General features: G+C 31.8%; 3 protein-coding genes across 5 annotated transcripts; 1 reads left to right on the top strand and 2 right to left on the bottom strand.

Annotated features, from left to right (window-relative positions):
* Nucleotides 1–869: 869 nt before the first annotated feature.
* On the bottom strand, nt 870–5,061 carry LOC126842898 (protein scarlet-like). Its single transcript, XM_050580116.1, has 14 exons — nt 4,939–5,061; nt 4,679–4,874; nt 3,705–3,753; nt 3,595–3,644; nt 3,397–3,530; nt 2,946–3,337; nt 2,716–2,875; nt 2,616–2,647; nt 2,220–2,325; nt 1,926–2,150; nt 1,559–1,682; nt 1,380–1,485; nt 1,207–1,307; nt 870–1,117 (listed from the first exon to the last, which is right to left on the bottom strand). The coding sequence occupies exons 1-14, from the start codon at nt 4,960–4,962 to the stop codon at nt 942–944; spliced, it is 1,875 nt and encodes a 624-aa protein (XP_050436073.1). The 5' UTR covers nt 4,963–5,061; the 3' UTR covers nt 870–941.
* Nucleotides 5,062–5,178: 117 nt separating this feature from the next.
* LOC126843065 (transmembrane protein 115) lies at nt 5,179–7,471 on the bottom strand. The gene is made up of 3 exons (XM_050580372.1): nt 6,556–7,471; nt 6,317–6,493; nt 5,179–5,611 (listed from the first exon to the last, which is right to left on the bottom strand). The coding sequence occupies exons 1-3, from the start codon at nt 7,260–7,262 to the stop codon at nt 5,434–5,436; spliced, it is 1,062 nt and encodes a 353-aa protein (XP_050436329.1). The 5' UTR covers nt 7,263–7,471; the 3' UTR covers nt 5,179–5,433.
* A 3,241-nt stretch (nt 7,472–10,712) lies between these two features.
* On the top strand, nt 10,713–19,286 carry LOC126843383 (putative thiamine transporter SLC35F3). 3 transcript variants are annotated; one of them, XM_050580889.1, is made up of 12 exons: nt 10,714–11,139; nt 13,756–13,811; nt 14,230–14,373; nt 14,467–14,570; nt 14,642–14,791; nt 15,359–15,706; nt 15,858–15,992; nt 16,303–16,492; nt 16,574–16,663; nt 16,772–16,901; nt 17,613–17,642; nt 18,725–19,286. In XM_050580889.1, the coding sequence occupies exons 2-12, from the start codon at nt 13,760–13,762 to the stop codon at nt 18,834–18,836; spliced, it is 1,485 nt and encodes a 494-aa protein (XP_050436846.1). In that variant the 5' UTR covers nt 10,714–11,139; nt 13,756–13,759; the 3' UTR covers nt 18,837–19,286. The 3 variants fall into 3 exon arrangements, with proteins under 3 accessions (XP_050436847.1, XP_050436846.1, XP_050436848.1); XM_050580890.1 differs by lacking the exon at nt 17,613–17,642 and having other exon boundaries at nt 10,713–11,139; XM_050580891.1 differs by lacking the exon at nt 13,756–13,811 and having other exon boundaries at nt 10,716–11,139; nt 18,725–19,285.
* Nucleotides 19,287–19,582: the final 296 nt, after the last annotated feature.

Raw genomic sequence — 19,582 nt, 5'->3', positions numbered from 1 at the left:
ATGATGTCAAAAAAAGGGGAGGCAAGCAAATGCCTTTTTAATGATGTCTCTGTTTCCATTCCCTCCATAATAAAGCCTTAACATATTGCCAGCCATGCTTCTTAATTTCTAGCTATAGCTCAAAATCTCGTATATTTTTTTAAAATACATAAGTCTATAATCCATACATTTTCGTGAAAAATGTATGGACAATGAATTTGGTTAAGTATAAGTCACGAATGTTCTTAAAGAAATCTCAAATTAAGCAGCATATTGTTAATTTAATAATAAAAATAAATTGTCTCGTAAACTTTTTATTTACATTAATTTGTTCTGCTATTTGTAAAAGGGGTAGAGGTAGGTACTTGAGTAGATTGAAATAAAAAATCCCATTTTTCAGAAAACGCAAAAAACCGGAGGAGGGTTTTTCTGGACAATGAAGAAATCCAAAATACATTATTAGTAATTTAGATTAACTAACTCGAATTTGTTATCAAAACTCAAGATTTTAGTTTTAATTTATACTTTTTCTTAGGCTGAAGTTTGGCTGCAGTATATATGAGACACATATTATATGGTTGTTTGTGACTCAATATTTCTTAAAAAACTTCAAATATGTACCTATTACTTAATGAAAAATACAATAAACTTAAAAATTTCATTAGGTACATTAGCAAAAACGAAAAAAAAAGTAGGTTATACGTATTTGTATAAATTGTTCATGTAAGTCTTATTGTAGCATTAAGAAATCATTTTGGACATCGAAGGACTCCTTTATCAGGAAAAAGAAGAATTAATGAAATAGAAAAACAATTAGCGAGTAGACCCCTTATTAATAGAAATTGAAATTGTTTTATTAATGTCTAATGAACTATTTTATTGACTTAATGTCATTAGTATACTTTTTTTGGCATTATAATTTTGTGGTTTTTAAATTAACAAAAAATTATATTTTTAAAGTTTTAATATGCAGGTGGTTTTTTTATTCTCATTAGTATACCAAAGTAACCTAATACATTTACGAAAACACTAATAACTATTAATAATATCAAGTCATAATATAAGTGATCGCTTGAAAATCCATAGCTGAGTAACACTGCTTTTCCACTGTCCAAACAGTTAGTAACATCATGGCATGCTATAAACAAAATCATTGATTTATTTATTAATAATCATAAATCGATTATTTCTTTTTACTTAAAGTATTAATCCTTGCAGTGTACTTACGTAAAGATTTGATGTTTGCCCATTGAAGAATAGATAAGGTTTCACAACCAAGAAAAAATAACGACACATACTTTAAATAGATAAACATTTTTGGCAGTGACCTATTTGAATAAATTATTTTTAATATATATATAAACATAACTAATTAGTTACTTTAAAATTTAAATACTTACGCATAGGATATATAAGCACCACAAACCGGCAACGATATATAGTCATAAACTAACGTAACCATTATAGCTATTTCTACATCAGCAAAAAATGCAGACATCAAACTTCCTATAATGTAATTACACAGTTAACTTTTTTTTTTACATTTCAATTAAAAATTATAGAATTTGAAATAAGTTACCATACGATTTAGAAGTTACAAGTAATAGGACAAAAGAGAATAGTTGAAGATACACCCATTTAATACCAACCACCCAGAAAACTATTATAGCATAAATTATTGATTGCAGAACAGTCCAAAGAATCTGAAAAATATCGATAATTTTAATTATCGCCATTTATAACAGTTGCGCACAGTGCTCGAATTGGAAAAATTAAAGTAGGGAGACGTTTTTAATTTTAAAAACAGAGTGTACCCAGCATTATTTTTTTATCTTATACAAATTAGTTAGGGTACTCGGTCCCCCCACGTCCTCCCCAATTCGATTACTGGTTAGGCATTATTAAAAACATAACATTAGGTATAACTAGTTTGCCATTCTATTTACCATTACAATTTTTTCAGCGGTATAATGTGCACTCAACGAATACAATTTGTTGCTGATTTCTCTGTGGACGACCGTGAAATATTTATTATGTGTGTACATAGCACCGTAACTAAAATGAAACACGGAGTTGATAACTAGACAGAACCAAAAGCCTTGCCAATTCTGTACGGCTTTGGTGTCATACTGTAAGTTGCTATATGGTAGAGCAGTAATAATGCCCAAGAACTACACTTAGTAAAACGACAAAATATATTAAAATTTTGTTTAAAAATAAAAGAATTATATTTTTCTTACCAATAGCACTCCAAATTCTAGAGCATTGCTTTTGTAGTTGCGAATGAAACATAACAAAGATCGGTACAAGAGTAATATCAGCTGTGTTATCCAACGGAGCTTAATTCTGAAAAATGTATAATTATTATTAAAATCAGTATTAGGAAAAATTAAAATTTAAAAATTAAAAATTTTCAAATAATTTTTTTTATGACAAATAAGTAATGTTTATTGCTTTGTTATGACATAAATAATTTAATGAGTAATAATTGAATTAGAGATATATATATATTTTTAAATTATGGTTGCACCTAACAAACAAATTATTCGAATAAAACTAAACTATGACTATTATATAAAAATCACACTTTATCATCGAGCACCTACTGAACTAACTTAAGTATGCTAAGTACTTACGCTTGTAGGTGATGCCCATACTCATCTTGTACCTAAAAAAATATTACAAAGTTAAGTAGGTAATAATAATTTTATACAAATTTTAATATTTTTAACTTACATTCTTATTAAACGAATTGTATTTAATATTCATTTGGGTTACGGTCGATGATAAATAACACATATCATCAACATTTTGTTTGTCTTTTGGATTGTCAGAGTTCAAAATGGATATGAAGAAATCTGCCTTGTTAAACGTAACCGGACATACATAATTGTACCTTCAAAACGAAACTTTATTTGCTATAAAATTACTACAGACTAAAATAATAAAAGTAATAACAATCATACTTTTGAAATAATTCATTCACTAATGATACAGGTCCTTGGTACACTAATTGTCCGTTTGTCAAGAGCGCCACGTCGTCGAATTTATCAAATATACCAGATGCGGGTTGATGAATTGTGCACACTACAATTTTTCCAGAATGGGCTATTTTCCTTAATGTGTTCACAATGTGAGTTGCCGAGTAACTGTCGAGTCCAGTTGTTATTTCATCACAAAATAGAATAGGTGGGTCATTTAGCAGTTGTACTGCTAATGCTACTTTCTTACGTTCTCCGCCAGACAAAAGAGCCAGTCGGGTGTGTAAGCAATTAGATAAACCCAAATGAACTACAAGGTAGTTAATACGATCTTGTAACATTTTTTTGCTGACGTAACGATCCATTTTAAATTTGGCCTAAAACAATGTGTTCCTAAAGTAAAACGTACGAATTATATTTTAAGACATTTTAATACCATTAAATTTAATTGTTCCAATGTGGTCAATTGATCAAAGCTAATGTCTTCTTGGGCCACAAATCCAGATATTTTTATCATAATTTTCTCAGATACAGGTCGTCCATTTAGAAAAAGTTCACCGTCAAAATTACCTAAATAACATACAAGTTGTTAAAAAGTTTTTTTAGGTAAATCAATTGTTGAGTAATTTAATACCTTTAGTTCGATGACTTATTGTTGACATTAAAGTTGTCTTCCCAGAACCGCTAAAAAAAATGTACTTAGTTAAATATTGAATCAAAATTGTCTGTATAGTATAGTTATACCTTGGTCCCATAATTCCTAACAGCGTACCGCATTCTACATTGCCACTTACTAAGAACAAAATTATCAAATGAATTATACAAACAAATAAATAATAAAAATAATTAATTTACATTCAAAAAACTTTTTTTTTCTATTCTTAATAAATAATTATTTTATAATTATTAGGTAATTTAAGATAATTCTCAAATGAACAATTATTCTCTAACATTTTAGTATACAGATTAAGCAGGGCTGGCGAGACGCGAGAGGTGTCACGCTGAGTGCTAGGTAGAAAAATTGTAAACACAACATATTGCTCTGGGCGCTGAAAGAGCTAAAGCCGGCCCTGAGATTAAGGGAATGATTTAAATAAATAAATGACTGTTCTATTGACTACAAATAAGGAGTGTACTTATTGGTTGTAGTTTATTTATTTTCTTTACTTTTCCTTTTTTGTTAATATAAAATAATGTTTCTCTTAAAAACTACAATGATATTGAAATAAAATATTTTAGCAATCAATTAAAATTCATATACTCATTAGCAGAGTCGTGAACAAATTATTCAAATAATATATAATTTTTTATTCATGAATAAAGTATGTAAATTATTATTTACAATTAAAAATAATTATTCATAAATAAAACACATAAATAATTTTGTATTCTGGATAATTATGAGCTAAAATTTTATTGAATATTGTCTATCTCTGTATAATATTAGTCACTATCTAGATTATTTAATGTATATATGTACAACATAGACGTATAAAGTTCATTGGCCCTGGTTATCTTAAAATTTACAAGGGTAAAAAATGCCTTACACGTAGTGAATTATTTTATTTTTTTATTTTAATAGAATATTCCACTGATTTTAGGAATATAGAAAACGTATATAGGTTGATTATGCATTATGAATAAAAGAAAGATGTTTCTGCCATTACTATTTTTATGAAATGTACATGAATGAAAGAATAACTTAAAACTTTACTAACCATTGTTTAGTATTTTTTTATAAGCAACTTTACTAGGTCCGAGTAATCTGGGTATTTTTTTCACAGCAGTTACATTTAATTGTTTCCACGATAAAACTAGGTCTTCTCTGTATATGGGCATACATTTTTCTTCGACATTTTCTGTACCATCCCACGCTTTTGAAATTTCATTATACCGTAGGTTTAACATCTTACTCTAAATTTAAAAAATATACACGTTTCATTGTTTAAAATGATGTAAATTAAAAAATTAAACTTACTTTAGTCATGATGTACCACAACATTAACTGAACTGATTAGATTTTAATTCTACATTATCAACATTTAGTTGAATAAAAGGATTCTGTAACCTTTAACCTCATTGAAGATAATTAAATAGTATAGGTATTGTATACCCTGTCTATATTATATTAAATTAAATAAAAAACCATCATTATTATTTATTATCACAGGCTTAGATTATATTATAATTTCAAAAATATTACGTTACAAATTTCAGTTTAAAAATAACTATATTAAAACCTTTTAAAGGAATAGGTTTTATAACATATATAAATAAAATTTAGTTACAAATGATTAAATTACCAAATATTTACCTATGTACAATATAAACATGTTTAATATTTACAATATATATATTTATACACATTACAATTAAGTCAAGTTTATGTGTATGTGTTGCATATTATATTGTAAATTAATAAGGCGACGGATAATTCTTTGGATTAGTTGTTGTTGATGGAAAAGTTATTGTTCTACGTCATTTTATTTGGAGCCATTGAATTGTTTAATAATGACGTTTGTGCTGCAAGTTCATTATCGCCAATAGATATAACTACAGAATCTTTTTTTTCAGCATCCACGTTATTAGGCTTAGCTGCTTCTTTGGTATTATCTACTAATCGATTATTAAGGGCTTTTAACGCTAACAATCTGCAACATAAATAAAATATTTATTAATAAACTGTCAACATTTAAAACTTGATAATTTATACAATTTTAAATAAAAAATATGTTATTAGAAATATCGATAATGTATTGTATATATTGTCAAAGAATATTATGCTTCATATGAAAACTAAGTTTCAGTTGTGAAACTTGCTAGTATTTGTAAAGAGCATATATAAAGAGAATATATAAAATCAATTTTCAACAGCGTTTTCCATATTGCATTTTAACATTTTGAGTTATAATTTTGCATAATATGTTGTGTATTATTTAAAACGATTTTTGCTCAAATGGAAAGGATAGAAAACAATATGTACAGTCAGTTGTAATGAATATAAGCTTGTTGGTTACCACTTCCTACTGAGCCAATTGTGATAAAATATTAACTAAAAATATTCTCGAAGCAGTTTCAGAAGTCATTTTAGTTAAATTAAAAAATGTATGTATGATTATTGAATTTACTAACTTTTGACATTTTTCTTCCCTGTAAGCAAGGGGAGAAAATGCAAACTATAAATGGCATCCAACTATTACAGTATTAAACTTAATGTTTCATATTATACAAAACATAAATATACTTAAAACTTATAATAAAGGCTACTTGCTAAAAGTTACAATTTACTCTTAGTTAAAATAATAGTAAATGGATAAGCTAGTGACTTCAACTATATAAATACTAAATGCACTTACTTTCTTCTATCCATATCATGAGATCTTATACCAGGTAGCACGACTGTAATACCAGTGGGTGCACTAGCTATATCGACTCTCCGTACAGTCTTTCTGCATATACCAGCTTTTACTAGCATACCGTATATTGAATTTGACAAAACAGAAATAGGTGGTTGAACAACAACTGGAAAAAAACTGGAAAAAAAAAATGAATTAATACGTTTTTAATGTTTAATTTTCTATTTTTAATTAATTACTTTGCAAATGAGAAATTATCTGCCATATCACCCCTTGTCCCGTTTGAGTGTCTTTGATAGAACCTTAAATAAGTCCAACTAGTCAACACGCCACTGATTACCATAGTAGGTTTGGTGCCATCAACTAACCCAACGATCCAAAGAACTAACGATATGAACACCGAGTACAACGGCATATTGCGATTGGTTATACGGCCAACAGGTGTGTCTAGGACTGGACTGTCGGGCATTATTTGTTTGACCGCAACTGTAACGCCAGCCAAGTATCCGGCCAGGCCGTGTATGTGTACTTCAAACAGTAGAAGTGTGGACGTGTAGAATATGTAGAGTATGTAATAGAATACTGCGCACGACAGGCCGACTCCTATATTGACGATGGCAAAGAATACGAGCAGCTGCAGCTCACCCCAAAGCGGTTCAATGAGTTTACCACATACGGCTACAACGGCAATGTCTAGTAACACTTGCCAAAGGTGCGACTCGAAGAAACAGAACGTGAACGGTGTCCATAACCAAAACGACGGCGGAAACACGTAGCCGGGCGTGACACCGAATATCACTTTGCTCTTTTCGAAAAACGAAAAAAAATAGCATATGCACAACGTGCACGATATGACTTTGACACACTGACCGGTGTTGTTGAACAGGAGTTCGACGTTGCGTTTAATGTGTGGTACGTTTTTACGGATTCTATTCATAACCGACATGATTGTTAATAATTCTGTCGCTGTTAAATCATGATATAAACGTTAAACTTTACACTTGAACGTCGCCGGAGGGCCTAATCACGCGAAGCCCTATTTCTATTTTACACCTAATTATTATTATTACTTTTTTTTTTAATTTGAGCCGAATTTATTTTTTGTTATCATCGAACCCGTATCACGAATTTGTCTCGCCAATGCATCGTGTAGACCTTATACCACGTCTAGACGGAGCATTCATGTAGTTGTAGTTCCAGCGAGCCGACGTGACTGCGCTGTCGGCGGGACTGGATGACGTCACGTGAGGTCATGTGCTCATGTGCATTCGAGTTCACAGCTTGGTAATATATCTATATTTATTAAGGTATATACCTATATATATAATATAACCAAATACGACGATAGCCGTGCTCGTATCACCCGCCCGCGTCCCATCCGGATGCTCCGTCTGCTAGTATCAAAATGTATGTGGTGCGCCAAATGGCAAATATTATGTCCGATTCGGCCACGACGTTTTTCACTATCACACGTTGGCATTTAGGGGTTGTCAGCAAGTTAATACTGAACACAATTTAGTTGTAATTGTGGTACAATTATTATTGGTATCCATACTTTTATGCAAGTCGAAAAAAAAAATAGTTTTAGTCGATAATAATAATATTATATGAGAATAACATATTAGTGTATTAAACGGTTTGCGTTTATTTGTTCGTATGATGCAGTTTTAGTGACTTGAGTTGAGGAGTGTAATAATTGTGGAGACTAGACCAGGGGACCTAAAGAATATTTTGTGGATAGCGAAATAAGGTTAGGTATTATCCCATAGAGATATCGTTGACAATTTCGTAAACCGCTAGATGGAGTAAAATGTATAATAATATAGAATTATTGTTTTGACTTCTACCGTGTGATCGTTGCGCGACAAATTCAATAATAAATAGAACTTTAAATATTCCTTGCCGTCATAGGGAACGTGAGTGCCGTGAGGCCATTGATAACAATAATAATAATAATAATAATAATAATCAGTGTATATATATATATATATATATATATATATATATACACGCGTTGTTGATGATGATGATGATGATGAATAATACAATACCTACGCGTGCTGCTATAATTTCACGTTTCCCTTGTCTATATATAAAAAAATCTATGTAACACGACAGGTCGACCATATATACTGTTCACAAACATATTTAACAAATGAACGGTTACAAAAAAATCAGCCTTGTCGTGTTGGTAGATTTTTTTTTTAAATAAAAATCGATACCAATTTTTTTGATAATTTTAGATAGTCTATACCAAAATGCTGAAATTCATAAGTACTAAAAAACTACTAAAATTTGTGAACAATTTTTTTTCTTTACAGATTTTAGTACGGAGGTAACAGTAAGCAACACTATAGAGCTTAGTGTCGTGAGAAACTATCTTCTTGAAAATGATGTTAGTTTGAATTGAATAAACAATTATTTTACAAGAGCCGTACACAGCATACCTAAAATTGCCGAGTGACCTACATATATATAATATAATATAATATATTATTAAGCCGGAGTTATAAAATTTAAATCCGGATTACGGATTTTTTTTTTAAATCCAAATCTTGAAGATTTCGTTACAAATCCGAATTTTATAGTTTCCGTTATAAATCCATAGATAAGATTTCAATATATTTCTGATAATAAATAAATTATATTAGTTAATAATTTAATACTTTTTTGAACGCGTATACCTATGAAGTGCTGCTCAAAATAAAATGGATCTAATTCTCCAACATTAGTTAGCGAAAGCTCCCCCACATAAATAAAATAAAATATAATATCCTATAAGGAAACAACTAAAACAAATATAGTATAGTATATTACGTATTGTTTTTTCGTAGTATACTAATATCATATTTTTCGTAGAACAAAAATAAGCAAATAAAAAAAACAATGCTTATACATAAATTCTTTAAATGTTTTAGGCCATTGGCAAATGTTTTGATGCTTATAGAAATATATATATATATATATATATCAAAAACAAATTATAAAGTGTACAAATATTACAAACGCACGATTGTTTTATCGCCAAGGTTAAGCTTATTTTAAGTCGTAGTCCTAGTTTCACGTTCCTGCCAGTAAAATTATATTTTAAATCGAATAATTGTAACGCGTTTGATTGTAAGAAAATAATAAAAATATTTGTTCATGTCGAATAACATAGTTCTTACATAAAATAAATGAATAAAAAAAAAATAAAATATATTTTTTTTTTAATATTAAAAACATTATAATTTATAATGCTAAACACAACTCATGAGTTTGCATACCTATTTTAAATGTTAATGAAACTTTTTTTTTGTAATAATAATAAACCGTTATTTTTTAAACATAATAGATATACCGTATATTATACAGTATATCTGTACCTATCAAGTAAATAAATAAAAATTAACTTAGAAGCTGATCGCTTATGTAATTTAAAGGTCAATATAAAAAAGGAATACAAAGTTTTTCTAATTACATGGCTTGTATAAGAAATAATAATAGAGAAAAGTTAAAACATAATAATAATATTTTTGTTTTTTTTTCGTACGGTAAACGTATAAAAAGACAAATAGACGTGCAAAAACATTGGCCTTGACCCCAAAACCAGGGGTTGGCAGTGCACCTACAACAAACCATGTTAGATAATTATTTATTTACTACTATCCCCCGGCGGAACCGTGTACATATTTTAAGCTATTATGTATAGTCATGTTTCGTATATCTCTATTGATCTTAACGGTCTCAGTACTCCCACAAAATTTCTAAGTATACCTAGGTAATATGTAACATTGACAAAAAAAAATCATAGTTAGAAAAACTATATGTTTAGGAAATATTTTATATTTATAGCGTGTTCCATAGGAGTAACTGTGTACTGTGGTGGGCTTAGCTTCCCCAATGGCCCAATTACACATTTAACGTATTTTCTGTAGGCTTAAGAGTAATTAAAAGCTAAAGAAATGTTGAACATTTAAATAATAATAATAAAAATGTATTATTTGACTCCGATAAAAATTGATCGATTAAATAATATGGTCGTGCGAATGATCAATAATTATACGGTTTAACCACTCGCATCGGTTCGGAGCTATTAGTGCCGTTATAATAATTAACCGTATACGCTTGGAGTGATTTTGTCAGGCACAAGAGGAAATTGGCACAGGGGTGGGGGGGGGGGTGTTGTTACACAGGGGCAATTAAACAGATTTGAACTTTATCCGTTTATCATCTACAAGCGGCAAGTTCAAAGCTGTGCCAAAGCGCCCGAGGGGGCAGCGCGCGTTTTGTAGGCGACGGTGCCTGTGACGACAGAGCCAATATAAATGCCACTAGAGGTCGGTGGGCGCGCGCCACCGACTGGCCCTGCAGGCGACGGTGCCGGGAGAAAATCAATTGCGGTCGCATGCCAGCAGTAGCACTAGCTATAGCGCAGAACGCTGCGTGCTCGTATCCTCTGGTGGCACCACAGTGAGCTCGCCGACGCGGGTTCGAGTTGAACTCCACAGCCGCTGCCGCTGCCGCCGCCACCGCTGCTGAGCCAACAACAGGGTTACCGGGTCACGGCGGTGGTGTAGTAATATACGGGTTTTTCCCCCATGATCATGACGATTTAGCTGAATGAAAAATTGCCCGGCCGAACGAAATAATTGTTATTATGTCGATAATATTGTAAAAGTTGTTCTTGTTGGAAAAATACTAAATCCTTATTGCGTTTGCACTTGAACGGGTTTCCACCAAACAGTCGTCCGAGAAAAGGTACGGGGTTTCACTTCAAGTTCACTGTCACGGCATTATTAGGTGATGGACGGCAACACGGATATCCGCCGAAAAGTCTGACGGTAAGATATTTACGTTTTGTCCTTAAAGCGTAGGTACGAATTTCACTTTTAGCGCGCACACCACCATACGGTATGACTGCAGGATCCGATCATACCGCAATGGTCGCATAGAATATTAAAAAAAAAAAACATAAAAGTGAGAAAGAAGGCTAATTTAAAAATATTCATTTAAAAAAAAAGAACTGCTGAAAATAAAGTTACAGACAACAGACTCGGATTTGAATCGTTATGACAGAGCAATTAAGAACAAATTTTAATTTTCTAATGTCATAGCTTTCACAAGCGAAAAATGCCAAAGCAGCTGTTTTTGTGCTAAATGAGAGGGAAAAGGGATCCGAAAATCGACTTAAAAATCATTATGTCAAAAAGAGTACTAAAATGACGTCAAGAAAAACTTAGAAACTCGAATGTTTAAGTTAGTGTGTTTCACTTGTAAACAAAGTAATTGGTTTCGTTTAATTTATGTATTCAGATTTTTTACTTACCTAACTTTGATGATGATAGCCCGTAGACCAAAATATGGATATTAAAAAATGGGAGGACGAGGGTAATAATCTACATTATTCAGGAAACATATTATTTTTAATAACCAACAATTTGATACTCATTTAATTTTAACTTCTGTACATAAAATATTCACGTTAATCGACGATAATGATTATTAAGCAACTATGTATAGACCATCAAAACCATAGAAAGAGAGGAGAAGGTATAATTCTGTCTTTCTATCATTTCCCCCCTATCTATTTCTAATTTGATCATCATTTCTTTTTTCATTTTGCATATAATAATTATACACAGTTTACATATACGACGACATAATGTTTAACAAAACGTTAAATTGTTTAGTCAATTCTTTATTTTCAAATGGCCTACACACCCGAGGAACTTGCAAATTTCTAAAACAACGTTTAACGAGTTGCCCGATAAATCGTTCTAACTAAAAAAATTCATCTAAAATTTGTATTTTATATTTATTTTTAAGTGTCTAATAGAATGTACGGATTTAATATATTTTGATTTTTCAATGAATGATTGCACCACTTGTAGAAATATTTTATACGGATTACAAAATAAAATACTGTGAGTTTATAATTTATAGAGGTATAATACTAATTACACCTATACAGTGGTGTGCATTAACTATTATATAACACACATTGTCTAAAGCACCCTTTAGACAATCGCTTTTTGCCGCCCCTATAGAACTAAATTTTTCTACTTAATTTTCTCTAGTTAATATGAAGAGATGGCCCATGATTTATTTTGATGTTGCCGATTTAAGACACTTGCCTTCTCCCCCTTAGCACGCAGCCTCGTGCCAACTTTTCATTCATTAATAAGTACGCGACTGTCTAGTTTTGAAATATAAGCGTTTTTGTTTATTTATTTATTAAAATTGTTTTTTTTTATTAGCATTCGATGTAGTTTTACATTTTATGAACGTAATATTTATGGTTTATTTGTAAATAAAGTCTAAAGAAATCTTTAAAATAATCTATAAGTGTAAACAGCTGTTTGTAATGTTAAAGCAAATACACGATGATGGATGATCAACAGATATTGCTGTTTGTAGTCTAACAAGTTGGACATCAATGAATAACAATAACTAATATAAATATAACATACAACATATTACCTAGTAAATTAGGGGCTAAAATAGCAAACTAGAGACGATTTGATCAACGGCCTGAATAATTAAATGTTCGAGTAATCACAATAGTTTATTAACTTCAGTTCATCAAAATGATATAGGAACGAGTATATAAACATTATGTTGAAATTAATTTTCATTTTTTATTTTAGTATACAATTGGAAAAATAAGCTTTTCTAGCTTAATTTAAAATTTGGCTTTATTTTTATAAATAATCTTATTGAGGCTGAGTATGAAAGGAAAAAATGATAGAGTAAGGCAACGATAAAGTTGATAATGATTGACTTGACTACGGTTGCGGGTCACGTGTGCTCATTATGAGTGGTAATAAATGTGGATTAGGGTTTTCCAATAAAAAAGTGTTATAAAAATTATTTAAAATTTTTTTTTTGATGATAAAACATTTAAATTCAACATTCTGTTATCATTATTTAATTGCGATTTAAAGTGATTTTTAAAATATGTATAATATTTACTAAAAAAAACAAGCATAATGTAATTTGGGAAAGTTATGAGCTATTAGAAATTATTACTAAAAGAGCTAAATTTACCATAAAAACGTTTCAATGCTAACAGTAAATGGTATAGTAAAAAAATATAAATATAGTATATTATTGATATAATAATAATAAATTATTGGAAATAAATGGGGTTTTCCTGATATTGAAGAGGAGGTGTAAAATTTTTAACATTTTGGTACTTTAATAATTTCACTGTACGATTTTTTATGGATAGACTGTAAGTATATATATATATATATATATTATTCGATATATATATATAGGAACTTTTGTTGACAAGTAAATTTTGGTAATACTGAAACATAGACAACATTTAAAGAATTTGTGATGAGCAAGACCGTATGCGCTAAATTTGTATGCGTTACAACTCAAATATAGAAACAAGTTTACCGTATATATAACTATTATATATACCTACAATGTAAAGTTTACTGTTTTAGAGAAATGACGGGATCTGTTGAAATCAGCATCGCCCACTTTAGTAAGCGGACTAAAGGTAGCTTAAAATTAAAAAAAAAAACGATTTTAATGTTTTCGCAAGTTTAACTACTACTTAATCGCCTTGTAAGCTTTACCTGTTAATTACGTTTCAAGTGTGGCAATTGGTCGTCAAAACCGTACTTAAATAACGCATCGCTCTGAACAATCTGCCGAGCGAATAAGTAATTTTTTTATTGGCTATAATTGAAAAAAAAAAAAAATGTATGAAAGAAACAAGTCATAAGTCGCATGCTATTTTTGGTTTGTGTAGACAATGTCAACAACGGGTTTTTTGATATTTTAAAATAAAACATATGCCATAAGCCGTTTTGCTAAGAAACCTTACACGGAAGTCTCATTGCACGTGCATTACCACGAACGTTGTAGTTTTTAATATTATAATTTTGTTTAATGATTTTCTCTTTATTGTGTAGACTACCTTGTGATGAAGGTCGAGAACGATGTACCGACTATATTCAACCCTCGGAAGCCCAGACTGTCGCAAAGCAATGCCGTATTAACCTCGGACCATCGGACCATCGGTCCGTTCTCCCATGTCCTGTCCCGGAGCGAATCCCGTAACGTTTGCGACTACCGTCGTTTTATATATTTTTTTTTTTTAACTAACAATGGAAATAATTTTAAGTATTTGTTTTGTTTTTCCCGTTTAGTATGCCAGCAAGAAGACGTCGAACAAATCGAGCAGTGTCAGCGGCGACAAGTAGGCGTGTTTAAGAGGATTAAAACCACATGTTGTTCGCAGTCGGCGAAAAAGGTTGGTTTTAAATGGTGTTTGTTAGCTGTATTAAATTTCTAACTGTCATTCACACTTTGCTATACCCGCAGGTGTACTATGGAATGTTCGTGATGGTTTGCGTGACCTTCTCTTGGGCGGGAGCCACGCACGCCATCAAGTATCTGTACATGTACCATCCGACCAAGTACCCTGTGCTCAGCGGTTCAGGATTCAACTTCTCGTCGATTCACCAGCAAACGGTAAACGAAAAAAGCGCATTGGTAGTGAATTTTTATTTGGGGGTTGAGTGGTTCGGTTGGTTAGCAGAAAATAGCGTTGTATTCGCATTCCTATAAGCGATTTGCAAAGCTCCGGAAATAGACGGTAACGGCTGTTTAATCAAAGTGTAAACTCGAAGGTCAGCAAATCAGAAAAACTATCAATATTAAAGCCATGTTATGTGGTGTAAAGGTTCGCGTGATAGAAGAACAGTTAACGTTATTACAAGTTTATCTAGAAAAAACAACTATGTCACGTTTGCTCGAATTATGGACATTTGTCCAAGCTGACATTTTCTGCTTTACCCCGAAACTCAGAACAGGTACAGTTTGCACCAATAATAAGTTTACGAGCCTTTAAATTGCCCGTTCGACTATTTCGTCAACGAATATATTGAATCAGTCTGGGCTAATATCGACAGTTCAGTAAAGAACGTCATCGTCAACGGTATTTCCCGTCGTGTAGTAGAATACCTTTTTGGAGAGCCAAAGTCTTGCGCAGCTGTTCAAAATGGAAATAATTGTAAATTTTTAATTACTTTTTCACAGTTGATGACGTACAACGCGCCTTTCTTCACCACGTGGTTTTGCACCAACTGGACAGTGCTGTTCTTTCCGCTATACTTTTTGTGCCAGCTGGGCAGTCCCAATCACCAGTCGCCCACCGACATCCTAGGGGAGAGCGTAAGGAATTTCCGTGATCGCGGTTTCACCGCTGCACACTTCTTGACCAGGTGCTGGTTGTTTTGCATGCTCTGGGTGTTTACCAATTATCTGTACATACACGCGCTCAGCATACTCGTGGCAACCGACGCGTTAGCACTGTTCGCCACCAACGTGTGCTGCGTGTACCTGTTGTCGTGGGTCATTCTCCACGATCAGTTTGTCGGGGTCCGGGTAAGTTATCTCCAATGAACTCTGCGGATGCAATAGTGCACGGATTTCATGTGTATTGCTGTACACAACTCAATTGCCGAAAATATGCACTTGCGACACCTGCGCACTATGCTCGGCATTGAGAATTATGGTTTTTTTTGCTGGTTTCCAGATCGTAGCTGTGATACTGTGCAACACGGGCATCGCATTGTTGGCTTACATGGACGCCGGAATAGTGCACAAAAAGAAAACCTTGACGGGGGTCATGTTAGCCGCAACGGCGGCTGCCGGTTCGGCCGTATATAAAGTGAGTGTACCGCATTTACAATTAAAAGTTTATGAACACCATTGAGCTCGGTCTTGTACGTTCCGAAACAATTCAGTCGACGTCTCGCCGGTACATTAGCCGAAATTTCGCATCCGCCAATCGTCAGGTAGTCCTAAATTGGCTCGTTATTTGGTTCCCGAGATATTACATGTACCCCTGTTGAACTTCAAACATGTGACAGCTTTTCGTTCTAGCAATGCAACGTTTGACATGCTAACCTATATTATGAACTGACCGTATGACGAAAATTCGTTTAACGCTCTTGTAATCTCTTGCTTTTGTTCCAAAGGTAATGTTCAAAAAAATGATTGGCGACGCTACTTACGGACAAGTGTCACTGTTCTTCTCGCTAATAGGTCTGCTGAACGCCGCGCTCTTGTGGCCCGTTTGTCTGGTGTTGTACTTCTCCGAGATCGAAATACTCCACTGGGACCGGTTGCCCTGGTTCATACTTTTATCGGCCAGCACGCTGTCATTAGGTAACTACAATCGTTCAATTACAACAACGGTAATTTAGTAAAACGCGTTTCCATTACGAGGTGTTTTCGTGTTGTCCGCAGTGGCCAACCTGTTGGGCAATTTGAGCATAGCGTTTACTTATGAAGTATTCATCACGTTTGGTATCATCGCCGCCGTGCCAGTATCTGCAGGTATGAAATAACTAATGCGTGATCATGTCAATTGACTCGATAGAGTTTTTTTTTTATATCGACCATTACGATTTATTAAAACGTACACTCGATGGTTACGATTTACAGCCATTGACATAACAATGCACGACCTACAGTTTTACGGTATGAAACTGGCGGGAATCATATTGATATCGATCGGATTCCTATTGGTCATGTTCCCTAACGACTGGCCGGAATACATTTTCCGCATATTCAGGTAAATTGTGTATACATATCACAGAACGAAAAATCTTTAAAGAAATCCCTCCACTGTAGGTAATCTAATTTTGGTCGAACAACCAAAAGTTTGTATATTAATATATTATTATGACCAAACGAATTATTATTTGTTAAATCACGTCCACATAATAATATAAAAATTACGCTTAAATCTAGATAGTACATATTATGTAAATTCATAGATACATTTCTGTACTCTATTTAAGATATTAAGAAACAGTCGGCGGCCACGCTAATGGACAACGCGATCCGTGTTTTTCTTATTGTCACCGACTGTGTTTCTCAAGTTGAATGAGTATATATTTTACCACACATTTTGTAGCTATTCAATTGTTTATTACAAAATTAAATGTTCGTTGTTGGCTTATACGAAAAATTTAAATGATTCGACACTGTAGAGTTACAATAACATTAGTTACTATATTTTATACCAACCTAACAATTATTTGATTGTTCAAAATTTATATTTAAAACAAATTTTCGACGGCCAATAAATTGATTTTTGTCAATTATATTATATTATAATAATTAATGTAATCGTTTACAATCGTTTTTCGTTCTGTGCAATTTTTTAAAGGGTATTGTAAATTGCGAGTGATTCGGAAAATACAAACTTAAGCAAAAAAAAAAAACTCCCGGACGACACACTCACCTATAATGTTTTTTTTGTTTCAATTATTATTTTCAGGAATCTAGTACTACTGAGTCATAGCGCTAGGTGAGTGAAGCGTGAAAAAAGCATGAATTTTTGTTGTGAAAATTTGTTGAAAGAGTGGAGCAATAATATATAAATATCTAAATAATAATCATAGTAAAAATAATAACACGTGAATTGTGTAGCTTGGGGAAAGGTCTTGCGATAAATGCTATATATTAAATATGTACAGTAGTAGGATATGATGTATTATATACATAATATATTAAACATATACATACGTTTAAGAAAGAAATGGTCTCCCAACAGAGTGGTTGTAAACAAAATTAGTGTTTTATACAATATATTAGTATAAAAATTGTTTGCATTTTGTTTTTTTGTGAATGTGAATGTGTGTGCAAGTGCAAATATTGTATTATTGCACTGTATACTACTCGATTTCTATCAAGCTGTTGGGTTTAACCGATTTCTTTTTTTTTTTTAATCATACTTCGACAGAGTACTCAATAATAAATAACCTTACGGACGGGATTTTCAAATTAAGATTTACAAAAACACATTAGACGCTACTATTTTTTAATTTTGACAAATGCTTAATATAAAAAATATTAATGAACAAATGTCTAAATAGATATATAGTATAAAAAAAATTCTATGAAAACAATAGATACTGAACGAGAGAATCATGGGAATTCGAAAAATGAGTATTATTTGTGCTCATCGTTTTTCTCATTCTGCTATTTAAAAACTTTTTCAGAAAATATTTTAAATTTAGATACATATTACAAATTTTATCTAAAATGAGTATAAATATGATTTGTACTTTTATATATATTGTAACACACACGTATGTATATGTGTATACTGTATATAATATACATTGCATGGCGATTTTTTTTTTTTTAGAAATGGTAAATATACTTGCATGTGGTTTTTGGTGATGTAACAATATAAGCATAATGAGATATTGTTTGATCACATTTTAACGTTAACGTACCATAATATTGATATGCGAGTGCAAACGATAATGTTGTATTTTTATAGCTGATTTACGGTTGCGTTTAGTGATATCATAGTCGGAACATAATAATATAAGGGCTGTGATTTTCAAACGATATATAATATTTTATTGTTTTGGGCCACAGGTGGAGCCGGAAAAACCGAGGACTACTACCGAATCCGCCAAAGGTGGAAATCGACTACCGGACCGGATATATTAGGTCACACTTACGTTCGCCTTCCGGTCGTGTCAGGTGACCAGTTTTGGCGACGATGGCGAAATTCTACCAATTTTTCTAAAATAATTATAATATATTCACAATCAAATGTTTACCAAACGATCTCTGGGCAGTGGAGTCCCAGATAGACCCTTGTCCATTTAATAAACATTTTTTCTTTGGTGTCCATTTCTTTTTTGCTAGGTGTATTACAGCAACTAGTTGTTTTTAACTTTTATTTCCCGTCCACATTATACGGAGGGACACGTGTAAAATACATATCTGTCGCCGTCGGACATTATACCGTATACGGTTATAGATTATATAATATTAAATACTATGTAAAAAATCGGTTAACTGTATTATTTTTTCCTCATGCAATTATACTGTAATATATATTGCATATTATTATATATAATATACTTTTATGAATTCCTTCTTTGTTAAATAAAAACTGCCTATTGTATTTGTGTAATATAGATAATACAATGAAAATTACATCGTTATTTTGTTTAGCTAAAGCATCATTTCTTTTTTTATCTTATCAGCTAAGGCTCAGTCTGCTGTGAGCGCTAATGATGATAGCATTGCTACTGAAATTAATACGGTTATATATTATTAATTATTGTACGCTTAATTGTTTTGATGAAGGGTTTTTAAAAATATTTTATTTTTTTATTATTTAATAAAAATAATTACTTTTAAGTTATTGGTATTTAAAGTCAAATTTAGAAGTTAAATGCGCACAAAAAAGTTCAACACCTTTCCCCTTTACTATTAAACGCT

Source organism: Adelges cooleyi, unplaced genomic scaffold, assembly GCF_023614345.1.
Source record: "Adelges cooleyi isolate 19-005CV unplaced genomic scaffold, UGA_ACOO_1.1 ACOO_flye_CR_arks_rails_tigmint_CR_PRNA_574, whole genome shotgun sequence".
NCBI classification, from domain to species: domain Eukaryota; kingdom Metazoa; phylum Arthropoda; class Insecta; order Hemiptera; family Adelgidae; genus Adelges; species Adelges cooleyi.
Note: the sequence above shows the minus strand (reverse complement) of the source record. Positions and strands in the feature narration are given on the sequence as shown.